The sequence below is a fragment of the Hemiscyllium ocellatum genome, chromosome 8, assembly GCF_020745735.1.
Source record: "Hemiscyllium ocellatum isolate sHemOce1 chromosome 8, sHemOce1.pat.X.cur, whole genome shotgun sequence".
NCBI lineage: Eukaryota > Metazoa > Chordata > Chondrichthyes > Orectolobiformes > Hemiscylliidae > Hemiscyllium > Hemiscyllium ocellatum.
This window is the reverse complement of record NC_083408.1, coordinates 30,758,379-30,780,677: the sequence shown is the minus strand read 5'-3', so window position 1 is coordinate 30,780,677 and position 22,299 is coordinate 30,758,379. Positions and strand designations below refer to the sequence as shown.

The 22,299-nt window shown below is 42.9% G+C and overlaps 1 protein-coding gene across 9 annotated transcripts in view; it reads right to left on the bottom strand.

Moving 5' to 3' along the window:
* The window catches only part of LOC132818097 (metastasis-associated protein MTA1-like), a 151,660-nt gene that overhangs the window by 71,269 nt on the left and 58,092 nt on the right, over positions 1–22,299 (bottom strand). For 4 of the 9 annotated variants that reach the window (XM_060828772.1, XM_060828773.1, XM_060828778.1 and 1 more), the window contains exons 17-18: positions 12,364–12,399; positions 5,266–5,480 (exon numbers count right to left, since the gene is read on the bottom strand). In XM_060828772.1, the coding sequence (XP_060684755.1) occupies positions 5,266–5,480; positions 12,364–12,399 (251 nt within the window). Of the gene's footprint in view, positions 1–3,593; positions 3,837–5,265; positions 5,481–12,363; positions 12,400–22,299 lie in introns of those variants that run through there. The other 5 variants (XM_060828780.1, XM_060828774.1, XM_060828776.1 and 2 more) reach the window with 2 other exon arrangements.

Here is a 22,299-nt window from a genome sequence, read left to right as displayed (position 1 = left end):
TTACTGGCTGAGATGAACAATAAAAGAGTAAGGAGATTATGATTAGATTAGATCCCCTACAGTATGGAAACAGGCTCTTTGGCCCAATCAGTCCACACCAACCCTCCGAACAGTAACCCACCCAGACCCATTTCCTTCTGACTAATGCACCTAACACTATGGGCCAATCTACCTGACCTGCACATCTTTGGACTGTGTGAGGAAACCCACGCAGACACAGGGAGAATGTGCAAACTCCACACAGTCGCCAGAGGTTGGAATCAAACCTGGGACCCTGGCGCTGTGAGGCATCAGTGCTAACCATTGAGCCACCATGCCGCCATTATACAGGCACATGAAACACAAATTAGATGACAATTGGAATACTGTGAGCAGCTGCAATCACCAGGGAAAGATTTGACTGCACTACAGAGGAAATTTATACAACATTGCCTAGACTGCAGAACTGGAGTCACGAGAACAGTTTGTTTGTGCTTTTCTTTTGAACAGGAAATGGCATGGGCAGATCTAATACAATTGTATAAAATTATAAGGAGTCCAGATAGAACAGCCCTGTATTCCATTGATTTAAAGGTCCATAACTGGGGTTGGGGGCATAGGTTTAGTTTGATGTTCAGAGGAGTAACCTTGAACTGACTACCTAAAATGGTGTAGAAGCCAAAACCCTAACATTCAAAAAGGATTTGGGTTAACTGTTGAAAAGCCATAAAACACAAGGTTACATATCAAGAGTTAGAAAATGGCATCAGGCTAAAACGGCTGAATTTGTGAGAGTTGGTGCAAACACAATGGGCCCAATCGCGTGCTTCAGCTAGATAAATGTCTGTAGTTCTATCCTGTATATGGATCGTGTCTTTTTATGTCTGTACTTTTTACAATTGTAGAGAAAGAACTGTTTAAAAATCAGCGTTTTGAAAGGATGGCTGCAAGTTATTTGAAACTCACATGGCAAGCATCAAACAGCTATTTGAACTTTCAGTAACTGAAGAGGTTGCAGAAACAACCAGGATCGTGGTGTTCTGTATTCAGGTGCTTCTCTGGGTGGGAACAAGAACTTAATTGGGCTATGGACTAGTGACCAGTTTTGCCTGCCAATAATTATGTGATTGTTTCTCATGTAATTGAGCAGCTGGAGCGTGTCTTCCCCATTCCCTGTAGTCAAAATCTATTTTAAACTTAAAGAAAACCAGTTCATCTTTCATTCAGCAGTTGTAAGCTGTGAATTTAACTGAAAATCATAGACTTTTATCAATGAATGTTATGCCTCTTACAAACCAATCGAGGCATCTGAAGAAAGATGATTGAAAAGCAATGTTCTGGTCGGCACAAGAATCATGAGGATCATCTCAGCAACCCACTGAATTACCTCTGCCATAATTTATTTTTCCTTGTCCATCTATGTTTGCGTCTGTATGTATACATGAGGGAGTTTATCAAGGCATTAGAGTTTTAATGTAAAACAAATAACTGCGAATGCTGGAGATGTGGAACACAAACAAGAAGTTGCCAAAGAATTTTAATTTGCTATATTATGTGGTGATAGTTCATAGCTGTTAAACTGTAGCTTGAATCTCAACATTTAAAAAAAAACTGTAATTCTTGTTTAGTACAGAAACCTGATCTGTGCTTTCTATTAACCTTTGTGTGAAAATCAGGTAAATCGAGAACTTTTGCACACTTCATAAAATTATTTAACTTTTGCGAAGACTCTGGGAATAATGGGGCTCAATTTCTAGCACACTATCACAGTGAGTTATGCACCTAGCTGCGATTAGCTAATCTTTATCTTCTACAATGCTCAGTTCAACCCTAGGTAATGCTTTTACACAACAAAATATTTACACTACTCAGTCTCACAGAAATTGCAATTGATGACTGCAGTCAAGACTGATTTGTTTCCTGCGTAGGTGACCAAAGATTGCTATTAGTAAGGTCGAGATGAAGAAATGCAGCAGAATGAGTGAATTATGTATTTAATGATTCATAGCATAAATCATCCACCACCAAATCACAGTAACAGACAGATTTCAGTTTTACTCGTGTCCTTTACACTAAGTCTACAAACAGATGTCAAAGAAGGTGCAGACAGACATGTCAGATAAACAGATCTGATTTTAACATTGAGTCAGTGAATGGATTTTAAGGAAATTAAAATTGGGACACAAGTTCAAGCAAGGGCAAATAAAAATACAAAGGATACATGGGTAAAAATGCATATAAAAAAGTACAAGCTCAAGTCATACAGGTACAGTCAGGTCAAGGGATATGCAAACTTCCAGATGGGAAAAGGGAAACAAAAATAGAAATTGCTGGAAAAGCTGAGCAAGTCTGGCAACATCCGTGGAGAGAAATCAGAGTTAGATTAGATTACTTACAGTGTGGAAACAGGCACTTCAGCCCAACAAGTCCACACCGACCCGCCGAAGCGCAACCCACCCATACCCCTACATTTACCCCTTACCTAACACTGCGGGCAATTTAGCATGGCCAATTCACCTGACCTGCACATCTTTGGACTCTGGGAGGAAACCGGAGAAAACCCACACAGACACGGGGAGAACGTGCAAACTCCACACAGTCAGTCGCCTGAGTCGGGAATTGAACCCGGGTCTCAGGCACTGTGAGGCAGCAGTGCTAACCACTGTGCCGCCCACAAACGTTTCGGGTCGAGTGACCCTCCCTCTAAACCACTCTGGAAGGACCTTGCTTCCTTACGATGAGTGCAACATTACCAGTAAGCAAGACCAACTCAGTAGATTTTAGGGGAGTCTTGTGTCTAGCATTGGCATTCCTGATGCCGTTTCACCCTTCCCCCTCAAAGCCAGGAAGATCAGATTTAACCTAGTGTGGAATCTTCTCCCAGTTGGTAAGTCTGCCGAAGCTATCCCTATAGGCTGTTTCTTTAAGACTGTCTTCAATGTTTGGACTGCTCGTTCCACCTGACAGTTGGCCGATGGATGGTATGGAGCTGTTCTTATGCAATGAATACTATATTTTAGGAAATACACAAATTCCCTGCGGGTAGATGACGGCCCATTATCTGTGATCAACATTTCCAGGAGTTCGTTTATGGTAAAAGATGTGCATAGTTTTTCCATCGTCATCCCCGTGTTTGATTAAATTAACTCCATGCCCGTCCAGCCGCTTTTGAGTGGGTGTATACAATGGCTAAGAACACTGAGCCCATGAAAGGACCTGCACATTCAACACAGTGGGAGAGCTGCTGGCAATAATTTAGATTAGATTAGATTACTTACGGTGTGGAAACAGGCCCTTCGGCCCAACAAGTCCACACCGACCCACCGAAGCGCAACCCACCCATACCCCTACGTTTACCCCTTATTTAATACTACGGGCAACTTAGCATGGCCAATTCACCTGACCCGCACATCTTGGACTGTGGGAGGAAACCGGAGCACCCGGAGGAAACCCACGCAGACACGGGGAGAATGTGCAAACTCCACACAGTCAGTCGCCGGAGTCGGGAATTGAACCCGGGTCTCTGGCGCTGTGAGGCAGCAGTGCTAACCACTGTGCCGCCCACTTTCTGTTCTTGTTGACGGTCTGGGCACTGCCGCACAAAGACAGTTAATAAATTTCTTGCCAACATCTTTATTTTGGAGTTCTGGCGGTGATCTTTGCTTAGGAGAATCATTCTTGCTCCCCATAATAAAATTCCATCCTCTACTGTGATCTGGTCTCTCCGGGTCCAAAAAGGTTTCGGTTCTGGTTTTGATGACCCTTTGGTTTCTCGCATCACCACCAGCTGTAGACTAGGTCTCCTGGATACGAGTTCGCTTATTCAATTCTTGTAGGATTCTTTTGCTGTCTCGAATCTGCACACCGGCAGCAAATACAATGACTTGTCAACCCAGATTTTGAAGAAAACGTTAACTATTCAGGCTTGCCTTTGTTTTGGGGTTTTGCAGTGAGCTGACCTACAGGCCCTCTATTCAGGATATGTCCTGAGTGAGACTATGTCATTGCCTTCACTCAAGTGGTGTCTCTCAAGCTCAGCTAGCCTGGTGAGGGTGTCTACTTTCATTGGAATATCCTGTAAATCAAATGTACCACTTGCCGCATTTTCTAATGACAAAGCCAGTTGTCATGCCTGTTTGAAGTCCAGTTAAGTTTCAGCTAGTAAGCACTTTTGCACAGTTACATCATGAATCCCACATACCAAATGGTCTCTCAGCATCTCATTAAGGGTTAAACCAAAGTCACATGACCTTTCCAGTCACATCACCCTCTTCAAAAATCCCAATACTGATTCCGCTCATTCTTGAATGTCAAATAAAAGTGATAGCATCTCAGAATTAGAGGAAGCTTAGGGTTGTAATATTCCTTAACTAAATCTGTGAACTCTTGAAAGGTTTTGGTATCTGGTGCCTCAGGCTCCTAATAACCAATAAAGCTGCGGTTCCACAAACCATCAGGATATTTAGTCATAATTATTCATCTGCCCCAATGTCATGGAGAAAATAATGTATTATTCCCACATATCAGGCCCAGTCTTCGACAGCAGGATCGAACAAGTTCAAGCTTCCCAAATGATGGCATGATTCCAGAAATGCTTATCCCAACTGAAAGACAACTATTGCGAGTGGATTTCTGCAGGAGTGTACTTTTCCCATCATCGCCACTGAAATAACCCCACACAGGCTGGTATCCCATCACCATGTCACACTTCATCTATATGTGAAAAACCCTTGACACTGATCCAGCTTCCCCAGAGCCAGCTCTCGGAGTGAACAGAACCTGTGACACACTCCGTTAACATGTCAGACAGGGCTCCCTGATTGAAGCAGGTCATGGAACTTACATTCTATGAGGTCCAACTTGTTGACCTCATTACAATCACTCCAAAATCATGTTTCAAAAACTTGAAGCTTTTCAGGATATTACTGTCACATTGAAAAAGAAGTATGAAAAGATCTTGATAAACCAGATTAAGAGGAGGTTAATGAATAAAATTAAATCATATGGGATTGAGATCCAACATGACGGCAATCCAGTAGGTCTGCCCTGCTGAGCTCTGCACCATAATGTAGGCAAAGTGTTGCAATTACTCTCCCTTTCTTAGCTCCTGTGATAAAAATCAGCAGTCTTAGATTCCCGGAATTGGTGTGTGTCAGTTTTGTTGATTAAGGAAGATGACCAAGGGAAAAGGACAGCAAGGATTGCAACTAGCAGGGCACTCTCCTGCAGCAACAGACATACCCGCGAATGCAGCGTCAGCCTCTGTGAACGTTCCTGTGGACTTACCTGTGCAGCAGAGCCTGGTCTCGGAGTTTGTAAAACTCCAAGAGAAGATTGATTCAGCGATGGAAGAGACCCAGACCAGGCTGAAACTGATCTCGGCCATGCTTCAGAAGCGTGAGCAGGAGATCCAGTGTCTAGGACAACGCATTGTGGAGATGGAGTAGCAGGCCGCAGCTTCCGAAACCGTGATGGAATCTTCGAAGGGCTGGGTCCAGGCCCTGGAAAGATAGGTACAGGCCTTAGTGGAGCAAGTCGACAACCTTGAAAATCAAGGCCATCGGAACAACATCCGCCTGATCAGGCTGCCAGAATGGAAGCAAGGACAGCTCATCAACTTCTTGGAGCAATGGATCCCGCAGTTTGAGGCTGGAGGTCAGGGCGGGCCGGGTGCAGGTCGAGTGAGCCCATCAGGTCGCAGTGCGAAGGCCCAGGTCAGACCAGTGCCCCCGCCCAAGCCTAGGCGACTCCAGCATTACAGAGATAAGCAAATAGTGTTGGAAGCTTCCAGAGCACTGGGGAAGGATCCACAGGCCCTGATATACAAGGAATCAAGAATTCTGTTCTTCCAAGACTTTTCTACAGCCGTGAACTGCAAGTGGAAGGCCTTTGATGAGGTAAATAAGAGGCTGAGGGACTTAAATATTCACTATTCTTTAAGATATTCACCAATATTACGTTTCAGCTGCGGAGAGTGCCTCTTTAATTTTGACTCATCAGAAAAGGCAAAGGATTTCCTGGACTCCTTAAAATAGACTAACTGGCTCAAATAATACGGACAATAGTGTTTACTTTTTCTCTGTGGTTTGCCTGGTTTACCTACTTTTGTTCTTTTAATATGTGGGGGTCCCCTTCTTTTTTTTCTCTCTCTTCTCCCTTCTTTCTCCCCTCCCATTATCCTTTGTTCTTCTCTCATTCCCTTTTCTATTCTCTCTCATATGGGATGGGGGGGGGGGGAATATTTAGGGGACAGCATTTTTTTAATCTACAAGGATTGCTGAAGGTCCAAGTATGGATGGGATGGGCTGAATCCCCACTTTTAATTTTGTTGTTATTAAATGCACGCAATTTTTTTTTAAACTTTGTTTTGCCTGTGTTTGGGGCACAGCTTCAGCTAGAAGGAGCCATGTGGGTTTAGTGGGTTGAGACAGTGTCCCCTGTGGGCTAGGTAGAAAGTCTCCTCTTCTTTGTTTTTTTATGTTGGTTCATTGTAGCAGTAGTTGTTAGAAGTTTTGACTTGGTAGTTTTTTGTAGTTGTATTCTCAAGACTAAACAAACTGTTTACCGTTTTCACTCAGCGCGTTATGAGTAGGTTCTTCCCCTCAGGGAGTCATGGGCTATCATGGACAGCTTTGGCTATTTTGTTTAAATAGTGCACCTGGAATATTAAAGGGAGTCATTCACCGATTAAGAGAAAGAAGATACTTTCAAGCCTTATAAAAGAAAGAGTCAATGTAGCCTTGCTACAAGAAATACACCGATAAAAAGCACTTAAAATTACAGCAGGCCGGGTGTTTTTCTCATCCTTTAATGGGAATGCCAATGCTGGACTCAAGCCTCCTCTTCTAAAAGGTGAAGAGTTGCAGTACTCATCCAGAAGAATCCTCCATTTCATGTGTTAGACCAAATTAAGGACGAGTATGGGCGGTTTGTGATCCTTAAAGCTTTAATACATGGAGAGGAGTACAGGATTTTGAATGTCAATTGTCCCCCGGCACATCTCCTTAAATTTTTAATGGATGCACTTCCCAGGTTGATGGCCCTTGGAGCATGTCAGACAATTATAGGGGCAGACTTTAACCGACTTTGGACCCCAAGGTGGATAGGATGCCAGGGGTCTCGCGGGTATGTCCCCACAATCCAGGCAACTGGTGGGCCTGAGTGGGGAGCTGCGATTGGTGGATGTGTGGAGATGTCTTCACCCTGACGGCAGGGACTTCACCTTTTTCTCTGACCCACATAAGTGCTACTCTACGATTGATATGTTTTTTGTTCCATCAGCCTTTTTCATTTCGGTGCTGTCCTGTAGAATAGGGAACATAGCCATTTCTGATCATGCGGTAGTGTACATGGAGGTCAAGGCCAGGGGTAATGTGACAGGCTCACGGCATTGGCGCACAGATTCCTTCCTCCTGAAGGATGGTAATTTTCCTGAGTATTTCTCGCGGGCATTTAATTTTTTTGGGACATTAATTTGGGTACGTCCAGTAACCGGGCGGTGATCTGGGAGACCACATTGGCCTATGCAAGGGGCTTGCTTATTTCTTACCCAGCAACCCGGAAGCAGCAGAGGGGGAGAGCAGCAGCATATACTTGAGGCCCGGCTGAAGACAGCTGAGACGGCATACTTTGACAGACGTCTATCACCAAGTTGCAGCGGATTACAGCCCTCAGGGCTGCTCTGAATACTGCACTCACCCAGACAGCAAAGAGGGAAATCTCCTTTGCGAAACAGAGGTTATTCGAATGATAAGCTAGGTAGTGATCTGGTAATCTGGCCAGAAAGACGAGTGTCCCCAATCTATCACATCCATCAGAGAGTATGCTGGTATTCTCACTTGAGACTCCAAACAGATTAACGCGGCAGTCAGGAAATTCTACTCCGGGTTATACGGGTCGGAGGGCTGTGTGAGGACAGACGAGTGAAGATGGAGTCTTTTTTAAAGACTTGGACCTCCCATTTGTAACTTCAGAGCAGGCATCTCTTTTGAATGCCCCTCTGACAAGCCTAGAGATACAGGAAGTGGTGAGGCAGCTCCAGAGCAGTAAAGCGCCTGGCCCAGATGGATTTCAGAGCAAGCTTTATAGAGAGTTTATAAACATGCTGGCCGGGCCAATGTTGGATATGTACAATTATTCGTACAGTCAGGGCTGCCTCCCATCCTCTCTGAGAGAAGCATATATCTCCCTTATTCTCAACAGAGGGAAGGCCCTGGAGGATTATACTTTGTACAGGCCCATATCATTATTAAATATGGATTTTAAAATTTTGTCGAAAGTGCTGGCATTGAGGTTGGAGAAGGTCTTGCCCTCCACTGTAAAGGAGGACCAGACAGGTTTTATCAGGGGTTGCAGGACTTCTACCAACATTAGAAGAGTACTGAATATGGTTCAGGTATGCCAGCAAGGATCGATTCTAGGCTTGTAGCCTCCCTGGATGCAGAGAAAGTGTTTGACCAGATGGAGTGGGCGTACCTCTTCTACGTCCTGGAACGGTTTGGTCTTGGAGGGGTCTTTGCCAGGTGGGTGGCAGTGTTATATAGTGACCCTAAGGCAGCTGTTCTCACTAATGGTATAAGGCCTGACAATTTTAGTATTGGTGCCCCCGCTCACCGATGCGGTTTACATTAGTGATTGAGCCATTGGCAGAGGCTATCCAGAGGAACCCAATATAGCTGCCCCGGAGGTAGGATCAGGAGGGCATAAGATCACCCTTTATGCAGATTATGTTCTTCTTTTTCAAACTAACCCAACAATATCTATGTCCCACTTAATACAAGTGATTAAATTATTTGGTTCTTTCTTAGTGTATAAAATCAATTTTATGGATTCAGAGGCCATGCCTGTGTGGGGGGGGGGGTCGTCTTACTAGAGTACTCGATCTTGGGGGTGGAACCGATTCCCTTTCAGATGGTCTCAGGAAGGTTTCCTGTATTTTTTCACCCCAACCTTTGATCAATTATATAAAGCTAACTTTGTGCAGTTGCTCGAGAAGATTAGAAAGGACCTTTGGCGCTGGGAGGATTTTTCGATTTCCTGGTTGAGTAGAATAGCTCTGGTTAAAACGAATGTTCTTCCTTGTTTATTATATCCCACGCAAATGTTTCCTTTGATGCTGCCCAGGCAAGCGCTATGGAGGCTGAACATTTGTATCTGGCATCACAGGCAGCCTCTTAACCTCGCCAAATTGCAGCTTCCGCAGGGGATAGGGGGTGTGGACTTTCCAGATTTTAAGAAATATCAATTCATTTCCCTGTTATGCTTTATGGCTGATTGGCCTTGCCAGGACCGACGGTCAATCTGGCTGGAATCGAGGCCTCCCAGGCAGAATGCCCCCTCCTTTACTTGTTGTTTATGGACAAGATGAGGACTGCTATGGACCATTGCAGAAATCCATTTGTCCTTAACACAGTTAAAGCATGGAGTATAATGCGACAGAGTGAGGTCAATTTACAAAAAAAACTTCCCCTTTTACTCCCATTGTAGGAATGCCAGGATTCCGGCCCGGATTGATGGATTCTGGCTTTAGGGTTTGGGAGTCTAGAGGAGTTTCCAGTTTAGGAGATTTATTTGAGGGGGAGGTCCTGATGTCTTATGAGCAGTTAAGCCAGAAATATGAACTATGTAGGAGGGACCTCTTTTGTTATTTTCACATTAGGGGCTTTATACAGAAAAAGACTACATTAATGGTTCGTCCCGATAAGTCTGAGGTGGAGAGGACAGTACTTCGGTCCACCCGCACTCTTTCAGTCAGCAGCCTCTATCGTTTATCAGGAGGTAGTGTCGCAAAGGACATTGAGCAGCTATGCGGGACCTGGACCCAGGAACTGGCAGTGGATAGATTTTCTGGGGAAGGGGGGTATAGGGTACACTCCTCTGTGGAACTCCAGGGAAAGTCCTGCCCCAACATGTCCCAGCAGTAACTGAATTGGGGGCAGTTGCACACGAAACTGCAGGAAAAGCTTTGTTTTAACAAAAGAAGGTAGAAAAAGCCTCAGCTTGTGTAATCACATGGGAGAGTGCTTGCCTAGTGTGTCAGCACACACTAGGGATTGCTGGGCTTCCCCCCGCCATGTGGTGAGAAGCAATCAATAGAGGATCTTTAATACTTTAAATTTTCTTGTTCTCTCATTTTAATAGGAAAACCAAGTGAACTTTGACACTGTCATGTCTGAACCAGCTCCCTGAACAGCTAGCCAACTAGTCATACTATCCAGATTAGAAAAGCACAGCAGGCCAGGTAGCATCCGAGGAGCAGGAAAATCAAGGATTCGGGCAAAAGCCCTTCATCAAATGCTGATTTTCCTGCTCCTCGGATGCTGCCTGACCTGCCTGTGCTTTTCCAGCACCACTCTAATCTCAACTCTGATCTCCAGCATCTGCAGTCCTCACTTTTGCCTAGTCCCACTATCCAGCCCTATCTCAGTAGCCCCAGAACTTCATCGCTTTCAGTTGTTCACAACCTAAATAAATTATTTGGGACAAATTATTTCAAAATTTGCTGATGACAAAACATTCATTGGAAATGCAAGTTGGAAGAAGGATGCAAGGAGGCTTCAAGAGGACAAAGACAGGCTAAGCAAATGAACGAGAGGATAGACCATGGAATGTAATGTGAAGTTATTCACTTTGGCAGAAGAAACAGAAAGGCAGAACATTTCTTGAATTGAGAGAGATTGGGAAGTGCAAAAGAACCTGAATGACCTTCTTCATGAGTCACTTAAAGTTATGATGCAGATGCAGCAAGCATTAGGAAGATAAATGTTGTTCCGAAGTTTCATACCAGATTCGAAACATGAACGTTTGTTTCTCTCTTCATTGCCAAACTTGCTGATTCACTATAGCACTTGCTGTTTTTATTTCAGATTTCCTGTATGTACAGTATTTGGATTTATTCAGGCAAATCTTATATCTGCCCTTATCGTAAGAGGATTTGATGTTTTTCTGCAGTTGGAGAGACCCTTGGTCAGATTGCACCTAGAACATGGTGTACAGTTCGATTAGATTAGATTAGATTCCCCACAGTGTGGAAACAGGCCCTTCGGCCCAACAAGTCTACACTGACCCTCTGAAGAGTAACCCATGCAGACCCATTTCCCTCTGACTAATGCCCCTAACACTATGGGCAATTTAGCGTGGCTAATTCACCTAACCTGCACATCTTTTGGATTGTGGGAGGAAACCCAGGCAGACACAGGGAGAATGTGCAAACTCCACACACAGACGCCAGAGGCTGGTATCGAACCTGGGTCCCTGATGCTATGAGGCAGCAGTGCTAACCACTGAGTCACCGTGGCAATTCTGGCCACCTTATCTCAGGAAGGATACTATTGCCACGAAGGAAGTGCAATGAAGGTTCACTAGGTAAACTCCTGCAACAGCAAAGATTATTATATGAAGACAGATTGAGGACATTAGGTCTGTATTGTCTAGCATTTCAAAGAATGAGGAGTGACCTAATTGAAACTTGAGATGTAAGGCCATGACAGAGCAAAAGGAGGAATAATGTTTACTTTGGCTGCTGAATGTAAAATCAGAGACATAATCCCAGGATAAAAGGAGAGACTGTTCAAGACTGAGATGAGGAGGAATTTCTTCACTCTGAGGGGAGTAAATCTTTATAATTCATTTTCCCCTAGAGCTGTGGAAGTTTAATAATTAAACATGCCCAAAATAGAAATCACTAACTATTGGAAACAACGGCATCATGGGATTTGAAGATGGTGTGGCATTGAGGTAGATAATCAGCCAGGGTCTAACTGAATGGCTGAGAAGGTTTAAAGGTCTTCTCCTGTTCTAATAATCGTGTTCCCTTAAAAGCCGAGAGCTGATCGCAGAGGCAGCATCAATGGGAGTGGTGGCACAGGTTGGCTATACACCCAGTATTGCCATGGGACCCAGACCAAAGATGAGAGGCGCGACTTGGCAACAAGGATAAAAAAGGACTCTCAGCAAGCTCCAGCTTTGTTCTTCCATAAGATCGATAAACTACATCCCCCAGCCCTGTCCTCCATAACCCCATTTCCAACCCCAGCTTCCAATCTTCCAGCATGGCAAGTCTTCCATCAAACATTGGTTCCATGCCACTGGCTGTGGGATGAGGACATGAAGTAGGCATTAGTTATGCACTTTAGGGCTTCAATTGTCAGTGCCAAGAGAAAGCTGTTCTCTAGCTTTCTTTCATTGACTTCATCAGGAAGAGGTGAGGAAACAGTGAAGTCCCAGATTAAGTACTCTCCCACCTCCGGACTTGCTTTGAGGAGGGGATTAACTTCTGCCCTTAGGAACAGATAGGAGACAAAGTACAGAAACAGAAAAGCAAAGATAAATAGACGCAAGCAAGAAAAACACGGATTGAGAGCAAATGGAATTCAGATCTCTTACCCCTACAAGGCATCAGAAGACGTTTCTTTGTGCTGCCTGCAAAGAAGATAAAAGAAACAATAAATTACACACTGGCACATCACTCTCAGTAATAGAATCTTCACAGTTAAAGACCTCTCAACATTTACCTTCCTGACAATGTTTAAGAAAACTTTCAACACGATGGTCAAATAGGAGGTACATCACAGTGTCATTTGACTTCACATTGATTTCTAAATTGATTTCCAAATTGATGATGTGACCTAACTAGTACATAAAAGGATCAAGCCTGTCAAAGTAACTGCGCTTGAGACAAGACCACCATATTTATGATACAATCTGGATAGGAAACAATACCTCCTCTACCATAATCCTCAATACTAGTGCTCCATAAGGCTGCGTACTCAGCCCCCTACTATATTCCTTATACACTCACAACTATGTAGTCAAATTCCACCCCAACTCCATTGACAATTTTGCTGATGACAACATCACCATTGTAGGTAAGATCTCAAACAACAACAAGATGGAGTACAGGAAGGAGATAGAGTGCTTAACGACATAGTATAAAGACAACAATCTCTCCACCAACATCAGCAAAATGAAGGAGCTGGTCATTGACCTCGGGAAGCTGAGTGGAGGGCTTGCCTCTGTCTACATCAATGGTGCTGAGATGGAGATGGTTGAGAGCATCAGGTTCCTGGGAGTGAAGATCACCAACATTCTGTCCTAGTCCACCCACGTCAATGTAATGGTCAAGAAAGCAGGCCAATGCCCCTACTTCCTCTGATGGCTAAGGAAATTAGCATGTCCACAAGGAATCTTATCAATTTTTATAGAATGCTTTCTGTAGTGTATCTAGCTGGATGCTTCACACTGTGGTTTGGCAACTGCTCTTTCAAAGACCACAAAAACTACAAAGAGTCATGAGTGGAGCCCAGTCCATCACACAAACCAGCCTTCTATCCATTGACTCCATCTATACTTCCCATTATCTTGGAAAAGCAACCAAAGACCCATCCCATCCTGGTATGTTCTCTTCCATCCTTTTCTGTTGGATAGAAGATATACAAGGTATATACATACACACAAACGGCTTCAAGAACAACTTCTTCCCTGTTGTTATTAGACTTCTGAATGGAACTCTCAAATTTTAAACCTGTTCTAATTCTCTGTGCACCTCCCCTGCAGCTGTAACATTGTATCCTTTGTTCTGTTCTCTTACCCTAATGCATTTTTTATGGTACAATCTGCCTGTACTGTACGCAAAACAAAACTTTTCACTGTGCCTAGATACATGTGAGAGTAATAAATCAAATCAAATATCCAAATAGGGACCATTAACATGTCTCTTTAAAGACAACAAAGTGAGAGATCCAGGGCACTTACTAAACAAATAAAGCAAAACGATTAAAGCAATAATAATCTTTCTTATATGTTAGAATAATAATAAAATCTACACTACATGTGCTAGTTATATTCTAACACCCAGATCAACATGAGCATACAGTCATATATGAGGGGAGGCAATAGCCCAGTGGTATTATCGCTAGGCAATTAATCTCGAGACCAGGTAATGTTCTGGGGACATGGGTTCAAATTCCATCATGCAGATGATGGAATTTAAATTCAATAAAAAATATCTGGAATTCAGAGTCTAGTGATGATCATCACACCATTGTCAATTGTTGGAAAAACCCATCTGGTTCACTAATGCCCTTCAGGGAAGGAAATCTGCCATCCTTATTTGGCCTGGCCTACATGTGTGTCCAACCAATGTGGTTGATTCTTAACTGCCCTCTTGGCAATTAGGGATGGGCAATAAATACTGGCCTAGCCAGGAACATTCACATCTCACAAATACAATTGTTTTTTAAAAGCATGGGAACAGACCCTTCAGTTCAACCAGTCAATGCTGACCAAGTTTCCCAAACTAAACTAGTTCCATTTGTCTGCATTTGGCCCATATCCTTCCAAACCTTTCATAGTCAGGTACCTGTCCAAATGTCTTTTAAGTGTTGTAACTGTACCTGTATCTACCACTTCCTCTGGCACTTCATACCACGTGCAAACCACCTTGTGTGTGAAAAAGTTGCCCCCAGATCTTTTAAATCTTTTTCCTCTCACCTTAAAATTATGCCCTCTAGTTTTGAACTCCCCTACCTTAGGGAAAAGACCTTTGCTATTCACCTTATCTATGCCCCTTATCATTTTATGAACTTCTATAAGATCACCCTTCAACTCCCATGCTTCAGTGAAAGAAGTTCCGGGTTGTTATAATAACCCAAACACTCCAGTCCCACTAATATCCTTATAAAGCTTTTCTGTACCCTCTCCAATTTTATAATAACAAGTACTAAAGATAGATAATACATTGTGATAAAACATCCCATAGCACACACCAAACAGCAAATGCAACCAAAATAGATCCCAGTGATTTTTCAATAATTCTCTCCAGATGTTAATGACTAATGGGTCATCAAAACTCACGCAACATTCACAATTCTTCACTTAAATCGATCTGGCCTTGAAACTCCCTTTCAAGAGTCACCCACCATGAACTGCATCAAATGACTGATCCTGTTCTGGCCAATCACTGTACTTTCCAGGGTCTAGGTTCCCAGGACTCCAAAGTTGCACTCCTGTACTCGCTCACAGAAGTATAATATCAGACTTTAATTGACAGTTTGCTTCACCGAGCTAGTTCTGCCCCGTGTTTCATTCCCACACCTGAGCTCCAATCTTGCTAAGGCAGAATTGAATATTATTGACATTTTGAAACAGTCAGATGTATTCCATTAGAACTGAGCATACTCTGAAGGTTACATTTGCACAGTATGCTGGAAACAGATTACATCACAGTCATCATCAATAAATGTCAAGCCTGGTAAGGGCCACTACCAAATTCTCATCTTGTTTTCTAATTCTTCCACAGCCTCACCCTCCTCTATTCCTATAACTTCTTCCAGCCTGAAAATCACCCAATTTCTGTATTTCCCATTTCTAACCTCCAGCATATTCACGACATTCATTGCCCCACTATTGACAGTCATAACTATGGGCCTAATTTTGGAATTTCCTCCCTAAACATTTTTGCTTCTGTCCATCTTTAAGATGCTCCTTCAAATCTACAGCTTCGACCATGTTTCTTGGTGGTGTACAGTACTTTGCTTGATAACATTCCTGTGAAACACTTTAGGACTTATAAATGCAACTTGTTGACGGTCAAATCTGGTAACTGGGACATTACTTGAAAGTATCTTAAAAAACACAGGAACAAGAATAGACTATTCAACCTCTCAAGCCTGTTCCATAATTTTGTTAGACCGTGACTAATTATTATTATTTACAGTCACAGAGATATACAGCACAGAAAGAGGACCCTTCGGTCCAATTCATCCATGCCGAACAGATAACTAATCCTCATCTTAACTCCTACAGCCAGGTTTGCTTCCATACCTCTTTCTTCGGTCACACTTTAATCTTCTACACTAAATGTTAAAATATACAAGCCAAACCTATGCAGCTTTATAATTTAAGTCTTTTAAAAATATTGCAATTCCTTCCTTTTACATCAAACTGTACTGTTTCCAAACCAAACTCACCCTTCCTCATCTTGGTGATGGAGCATAGATTCAAGGCACAATTAATGAGCTTCTACAATCAACTATCCACAGTTAACACGGGATTACTGATCTTGGGAACAATACATCAGTTGCACAAAGGTGCACTCGTGACTAAGTACAGCAAGACTGTGTTTAACTCCGGGATTCTGATACCTGAGGGAATTTAAAGTTGATCTATTCCTTCAATCCAGTGATGTCTGCATTTGGTATTCCAATTAACAAAAATTGCAAGTTAGAGTTATAAGTGAAAATTAGCAAGGAATATAAAAAAAGAGAGTAAAAGCTGCTGCATGGTCCTTTCGAGTAAGACTGCTGAAATAATAAATGAGGAAGGAGGAAATGGCAGACACTATTCAAGAGGAGAGGGGGGAATAAAATCAGGAAATGTTGGGCCAGTTAATCGAACAATCATTAGAAAAATGCTGAAGTCTGTTATTATGCATTAGCTAAAAAAGAAAATCACAATACAATCCTGCAGAGACAACATGGGTTTTATGAAAGGGAATGGTGAAGTGTACAGTATAACGTAGAACTCTTATGAAGTTAATCAAGACAGGATTGACTGTGTCCTTCTGGAAATGCACAAAGTTTTCTAATAGCCAGGAACCTAGACAACATAGAGACTAAAGTTACAAATGCTTCATTCTCAATAACCACGGTCATCAAACTCCTGAACTGATGTGATCGAGTTGCAAACTGACCTGCACATTCACTTATCTTGCCAAGTGTTTAAAAAGAACCAAAGAACTGGGGGAATGAACAAGCATGGAAAAACCATCCTGACATCTTGAGTACATGTCCAATATTCAATGGAAAGAAGAACTCAAACAAATGACTGGTATAAGGTAAACTGCCACTTCATAGAGATAGAAGGATGTTCAGAAATGCTCAGAGATAGCAGACAGTCCTTATCAAGAGCAGACCTTGACAGGCAGCTGCATTTTTTAAAAGATGAATTAGTAAAGAGAGAGGAAGAACAGGGGAGGAGTACCCAACATATTACCTACAGAGCATGAAGCTGCCATCACAAGCTATTGACAACAACATCCCTGTTCCTATTAGTAAACCACTCCCAACTACCACTTTTCCTTCCTCTTCAGCTAATCCATCAAATCTACACAACTGCTTCTCAAACAAACAATCAAGTATCTTAAAATTACTTGCAAATAAGCAACTGCTTTGTCTTAGTTATCTAGAGTGAAAATCTAAAATTTTACAGACAGGTTTTATGGATTCTGGGTAACCCAAGATAGAGGGTGGGAAAAAATTCTGGCTGTAAGAGCTGCTCCTTTTTTTGAGGAATTTTAGGTGTTGGAGATGATTTCCTCAAATTCCAGGAGCAGCAATTATTGTTTTATATCCTGTTGCATTGTTTTGGAACTTTGGAAAAAAAAAGTCAAAATAATAGAAGTTTAAAAGGGAGAAGAGTAGACACAGGAAGCACATGGTGAGGACAGTGCAGGACAGAGAGAGAGAGAGAGAGAGAAAGAGAGAAAACCTGCACAGTTACTGCCTTTGCTGTTTGAATTTGTGTATCGCCGGACATCGGAGTGCATCTGGGAAAAGTAACAAATAGTGAAATTCACAACTAATCTTGGAGTAACTGTTGGGTGAAGTTCACAGCACAGAATCAGATAAGTTAATTGTTGTTTTAAGTCTGTCCAAGAGAAAGGCTGCAGTAGTGAGTACAGTGGATTCTTTCTTGATTTTTTTTTGGAGATAAGTCTTTTGATTAAACTTAAAATATAAGCCATAGCTATTAATTTAACCTGGGGCAGTGTTTGTAGAAGAATAAGACAGTGTTATTTTCTGGGTCTGTAGATTGTGAAGGAGCAAAAATGGTCTTTGCATGATATGCACTTCTTATCAGATGTGGGAGTTTAAAGAGAGTTTAAGGGTTACTGCGGATTATATCTGCCATAAATGCTGTTGGATACGAATCTTATCAGATCGAGTGGATCAGTTGGAGAGACAGATAGAAGCGATGAGAAATTTGCAACAGCAACAGTGTGTGATGGATGGCAGTTATAGGAAGAGGGGAAAGTCTCAGATACAGTCAATAGATGGGTTAACCCCAGGAAGGGTAAGAGAGGTTGGCAGCTAGTGCAGGAGTCTTTCGTGGATATACCCATTTCAAACAGGTATGCTGTTTTGGAAAATGTACGGGGTGATAGATTCTCAGGGGAACGTAGCACGAACAGCCAAGTTTCTGGTATTGAGACTAGCTCTAATGCAACAAGGGGTACGTCAGCTTCCAAAAGATCAATTGTTTTAGGGGATTCTGTAGTCAGATGTTTCTGTGGCCAGCAGAGAAAAAGCAGAATGGTGCATTGTTTCCCTGATGCCAGGATCAAGGATGTCTCAGAGAGGGTGCAGAATGTTCTCACTGGGGACAGGGGCCAGCAGGAGGTCAGCATGTTGGTTCCCAACATGGGAACCAACGATATTGGAAATGAAAAGATTGAGATTCTGAAGGAAGATTACAGAGAGTTAGGCAGAAATTTAATAAGGGGGTCCTGCAATATCTGGATTACTTCCAGTGCTGCGAGATAGTGAGGGCAGCATGAGGAGGATAGAGCAGATGAATGCATGGCTGAGGAGCTGGTGTATAGGAGAAGGATTCACATTTTTGGATCATTGGAATCTCTTTTGGGGAAGAAGTGACCTGTACAGGAAGGACAGATTGCACCTAAGTTGGAAGGGGGCTAATATACTGGCAGGGAAATTTGCTAGAACTGCTTGGGAGGATTTAAACTAGTAAGGTGGGGGGGGGGGGGACCCAGGAAGATAGTGAGGAAAGAAATTGATCTGAGACAGCTGAGAACAGAATTGAGTCAAACAGTCAGGGCAGGCAGGGACAAGGTAGGACTAATAAATTAAACTTCATTTATTCCAATGCAAGGGGCCGAACAGGGAAGGTAGATGAACTCAGGGCATGGTTAGCAACATGGGACTGGGATATCATAGCGATTACGGAAACATGGCTCAGGGAAGGGCAAGACTGGCAGCTTAATGTTCCAGGATACAAATGCTACAGGAAGGATAGAAAGGGAGGCCAGAGAGGAGGGGGAGTGGCATTTTTGATAAGGGATAGCATTATAGCTGTGCTGAGGGAGAATATTCCCAGAAATACTTTCAGGGAACTGAAAAATAAGAAAGGGATGATCACCTCATTGGGATTGTATTATAGACCCCCCAATAGTCAGAGGGAAATTGAGAAACAAACTTGTAAACAGATCTCAGCCATCTGTAAGAGTAATAGATTAGTTATAGTTGGGGATTTTAAACATCGACTGGGACTGCCATAGTGTTAAAGGTTTAGATGGAGAGGAATTTATTAAGTGTGTACAAGACAATTTTCTGATTCAGTATGTGGATGTACCTACTAGAGAAGGTGCAAAACTTGACCTACTCTTGGGAAATAAGGCAGGGCAGGTGACTGAGAGATCAGTAGGGGAGCACTTTGGGCCAGCGACCATAATTCTATTCGTTTTAAAATAGTGATGGAAAAGGATAGATCAGATTGTAAAGTTAAAGTTCTAAATTGGAGAAAGGCCAATTTTGACAGTATTTTAGGCAAAAACTTTCTAAAGCTGATTGGAGGCAGATGTTTGCAGGTAAAGGGACGGCTGGAAAATGGGAAGCCTTCAGAAATGAGATAACAAGAATCCAGAGAAAGTATATTCCTGTCAGGGTGAAAGGGAAGGCTGGATAGGTATAGCGGATGCTGGATGACTCAAGAAATTGAGGGTTTGGTTAAGACAGGATGTCAGGTATAGACAGGATTGATCGAGTGAATCCTTAGAAGAGTAAAGGAAGTAGGAGTATACTTCTGAGGGAAATCAAGAGGGCAAAACGGGGACATGAGATAGCTTTGGTAAATAGAATTGAGGAGAATCCAAAGGGTTTTTACAAATATATTAAGGACAAAAGGGTATCTAGGGAAAGAATAGGGCCCCTCAAAGATCAGCAAGGGGGCCTTTGTGTGGAGCCATAGAAAATGGGGGGAGATACCAAATGAATATTTTGCATCAGTATTTATTGTGGAAAATGTTATGGAAGATATAGACTGTCTGGAAATAGTTGCTGACATCTTGCAAAATGTCCAGATTATAGAGGAGAAAGTGCTGGATGCCCTGAAACGGCTAAAGGTGGATAAATCCCCGGGACCTGATCAGGTGTACCCAAGAACTCTGCTGGAAGCTAGAGAAGTGATTGCTGGGCCTCTTGCTGAGATATTTTATCATCGATAGTCCAGGTGAGGTGCCGGAAGACTGGAGGTTGGCAAACGTGGTGCCACTATTTAAGAAGTGTGGTAAAGACAAGCCAGGGAACCAAAGACCGGTGAGCCTGACCTCGGTGGTGGGCAAGTTGTTGGAGGGAATCCTGAGAAACAGGATGTACATGTATTTGGAAAGGCAAGGACTGATTCGGGATAGTCAACATCGCTTTGTGCGTGAGAAATCATGTCTCACAAACTTGACTGAGTTTTCTGAAGAAGTAACAAAGAAAATTGATGAAGGCAGAACGGTAGATGTGATCTATATGGACTTCAATAAGGCGTTTAACAAGGTTCCCCATGGGAGACTGATTAGCAAGGTTAGATCTCATGGAATACAGGGAGAACTAGCCATGTGGATACAGAACTGGCTCAAAGGTGGTGACAGAGTGGTGGTGGAGGGTTGTTTTTCAGACAGGAGACCTGTGACCAGTGGAGTGCCACAAGGATCAGTGCTGGGCCCTCTACCTTTTGTCATTTACATAAATGATTTGGATGCAAGCATAAGAGGTACAGTTAGTAAGTTTGCAGATGACACCAAAATTGGAGGTGTAGTGGACAGCGAAGAGGGTTACCTCAGATTACAACAGGATCTGGACCAGATGTGCCAATAGGCTGAGAACTGGCAGATGGAGTTTAATTCAGATAAATGCGAGGTGCTGCATTTTTGGAAAGCAAATCTTAGTAGGACTTAATGTAAGGTCCTAGGGAGTGTTGCTGAACAAAGACCTTGGAGTGCAGGTTCATAGCTCCTTGAAAGTGGAGTCACAGGTAGATAGGATAGTGAAGAAGGGTTTGGTATGCTTTCCTTTATTGGTCAGAGTATTGAGAACAGGAGTTGGGAGGTCATGTTGCGGCTATACAGGGCATTGGTTAGGCCACTGTTGGAATATTGCGTGCAATTCTGGTCTCCTTCCTATCGGAAAGATGTTGTGAAACTTGAAAGGGTTCAGAAAAGATTTACAAGAATGTTGCCAGGGTTAGAGGATCTGAGCTACTGGGAGAGGCTGAACAGGCTGGGGCTGTTTTCCCTGGAGCGTCGGAGGCTGAGGGGTGACCTTATAGACGTTTACAAAATTATGAGGAGCATGGATAGGATTAATAGAGAAAGTCTTTTCCCTGGGGTCGGGGAGTCCAGAACTAGAGGGCATAGGTTTAGGGTGAGAGGGAAAGATATAAAAAAAAGAGACCGAAGGGGCAACTTTTTCACGCAGAGAGTGGTATGTGTAAGGAATGAGATACCAGAAGATGTGGTGGAGGCTGGTACATTTGCAACATTTAAGAGGCATTTGGATGGGTACATGAACAGGAAGGGTTTGGAGGATATGGGCCAGGTGCTGGCAGGTGGGACTAGATTGGGTTGGGATATCTGGTCGGCATGGACAGGTTGGACCGTAGGGTCTGTTTCCATGCTGTACATCTCTATGATTCTATTCAATATGGTTTTGTGAAACACAAACTATGTTTGACATATTTAATGGATTTGTCAGAGGATGTAACATGCAGTATGGATAAAGGGGAACCAGTGTATTTGTAATGTATATCCAGAAGGCATTGAAATAGGTGCGATGTAAAAGATTATTTTACAAGAGGAGAGCTCCTGACATTAGGGGGTAATATATTCGTATAGATTCAGGATTGACTGACTAATATGAAACAGAGAGTAGGGATAAATGAACCATTTCCAGAATGACAAACTGTAAATATAGGGATGTCAGAGGAATTAGTGCTGGTGCTGGAACTGTTTATGATTTGTACCAATAACTTGGATGAAGGCAGGTAATGTACAGATGACACACACATCCATGGATGAGATACCCGAAACCGCGGATACTGACAAACCCCATCATTTAAATGGGAAACTTACCTCCCCGGGCAACCCTCTGGAATGTTCCACGTAATATTTTCAGGCCACGGGAAACCGCGGATAACAAGCCCGGAAACCGAATCAGCGGATATATGGGAGTCCTACTGTAGCCCAATTTTTAAATGATACAAAGATAGGAGAGCAAGTTATGAGGACTCTGCAAAAGGATATAGTTAGGTATTCAA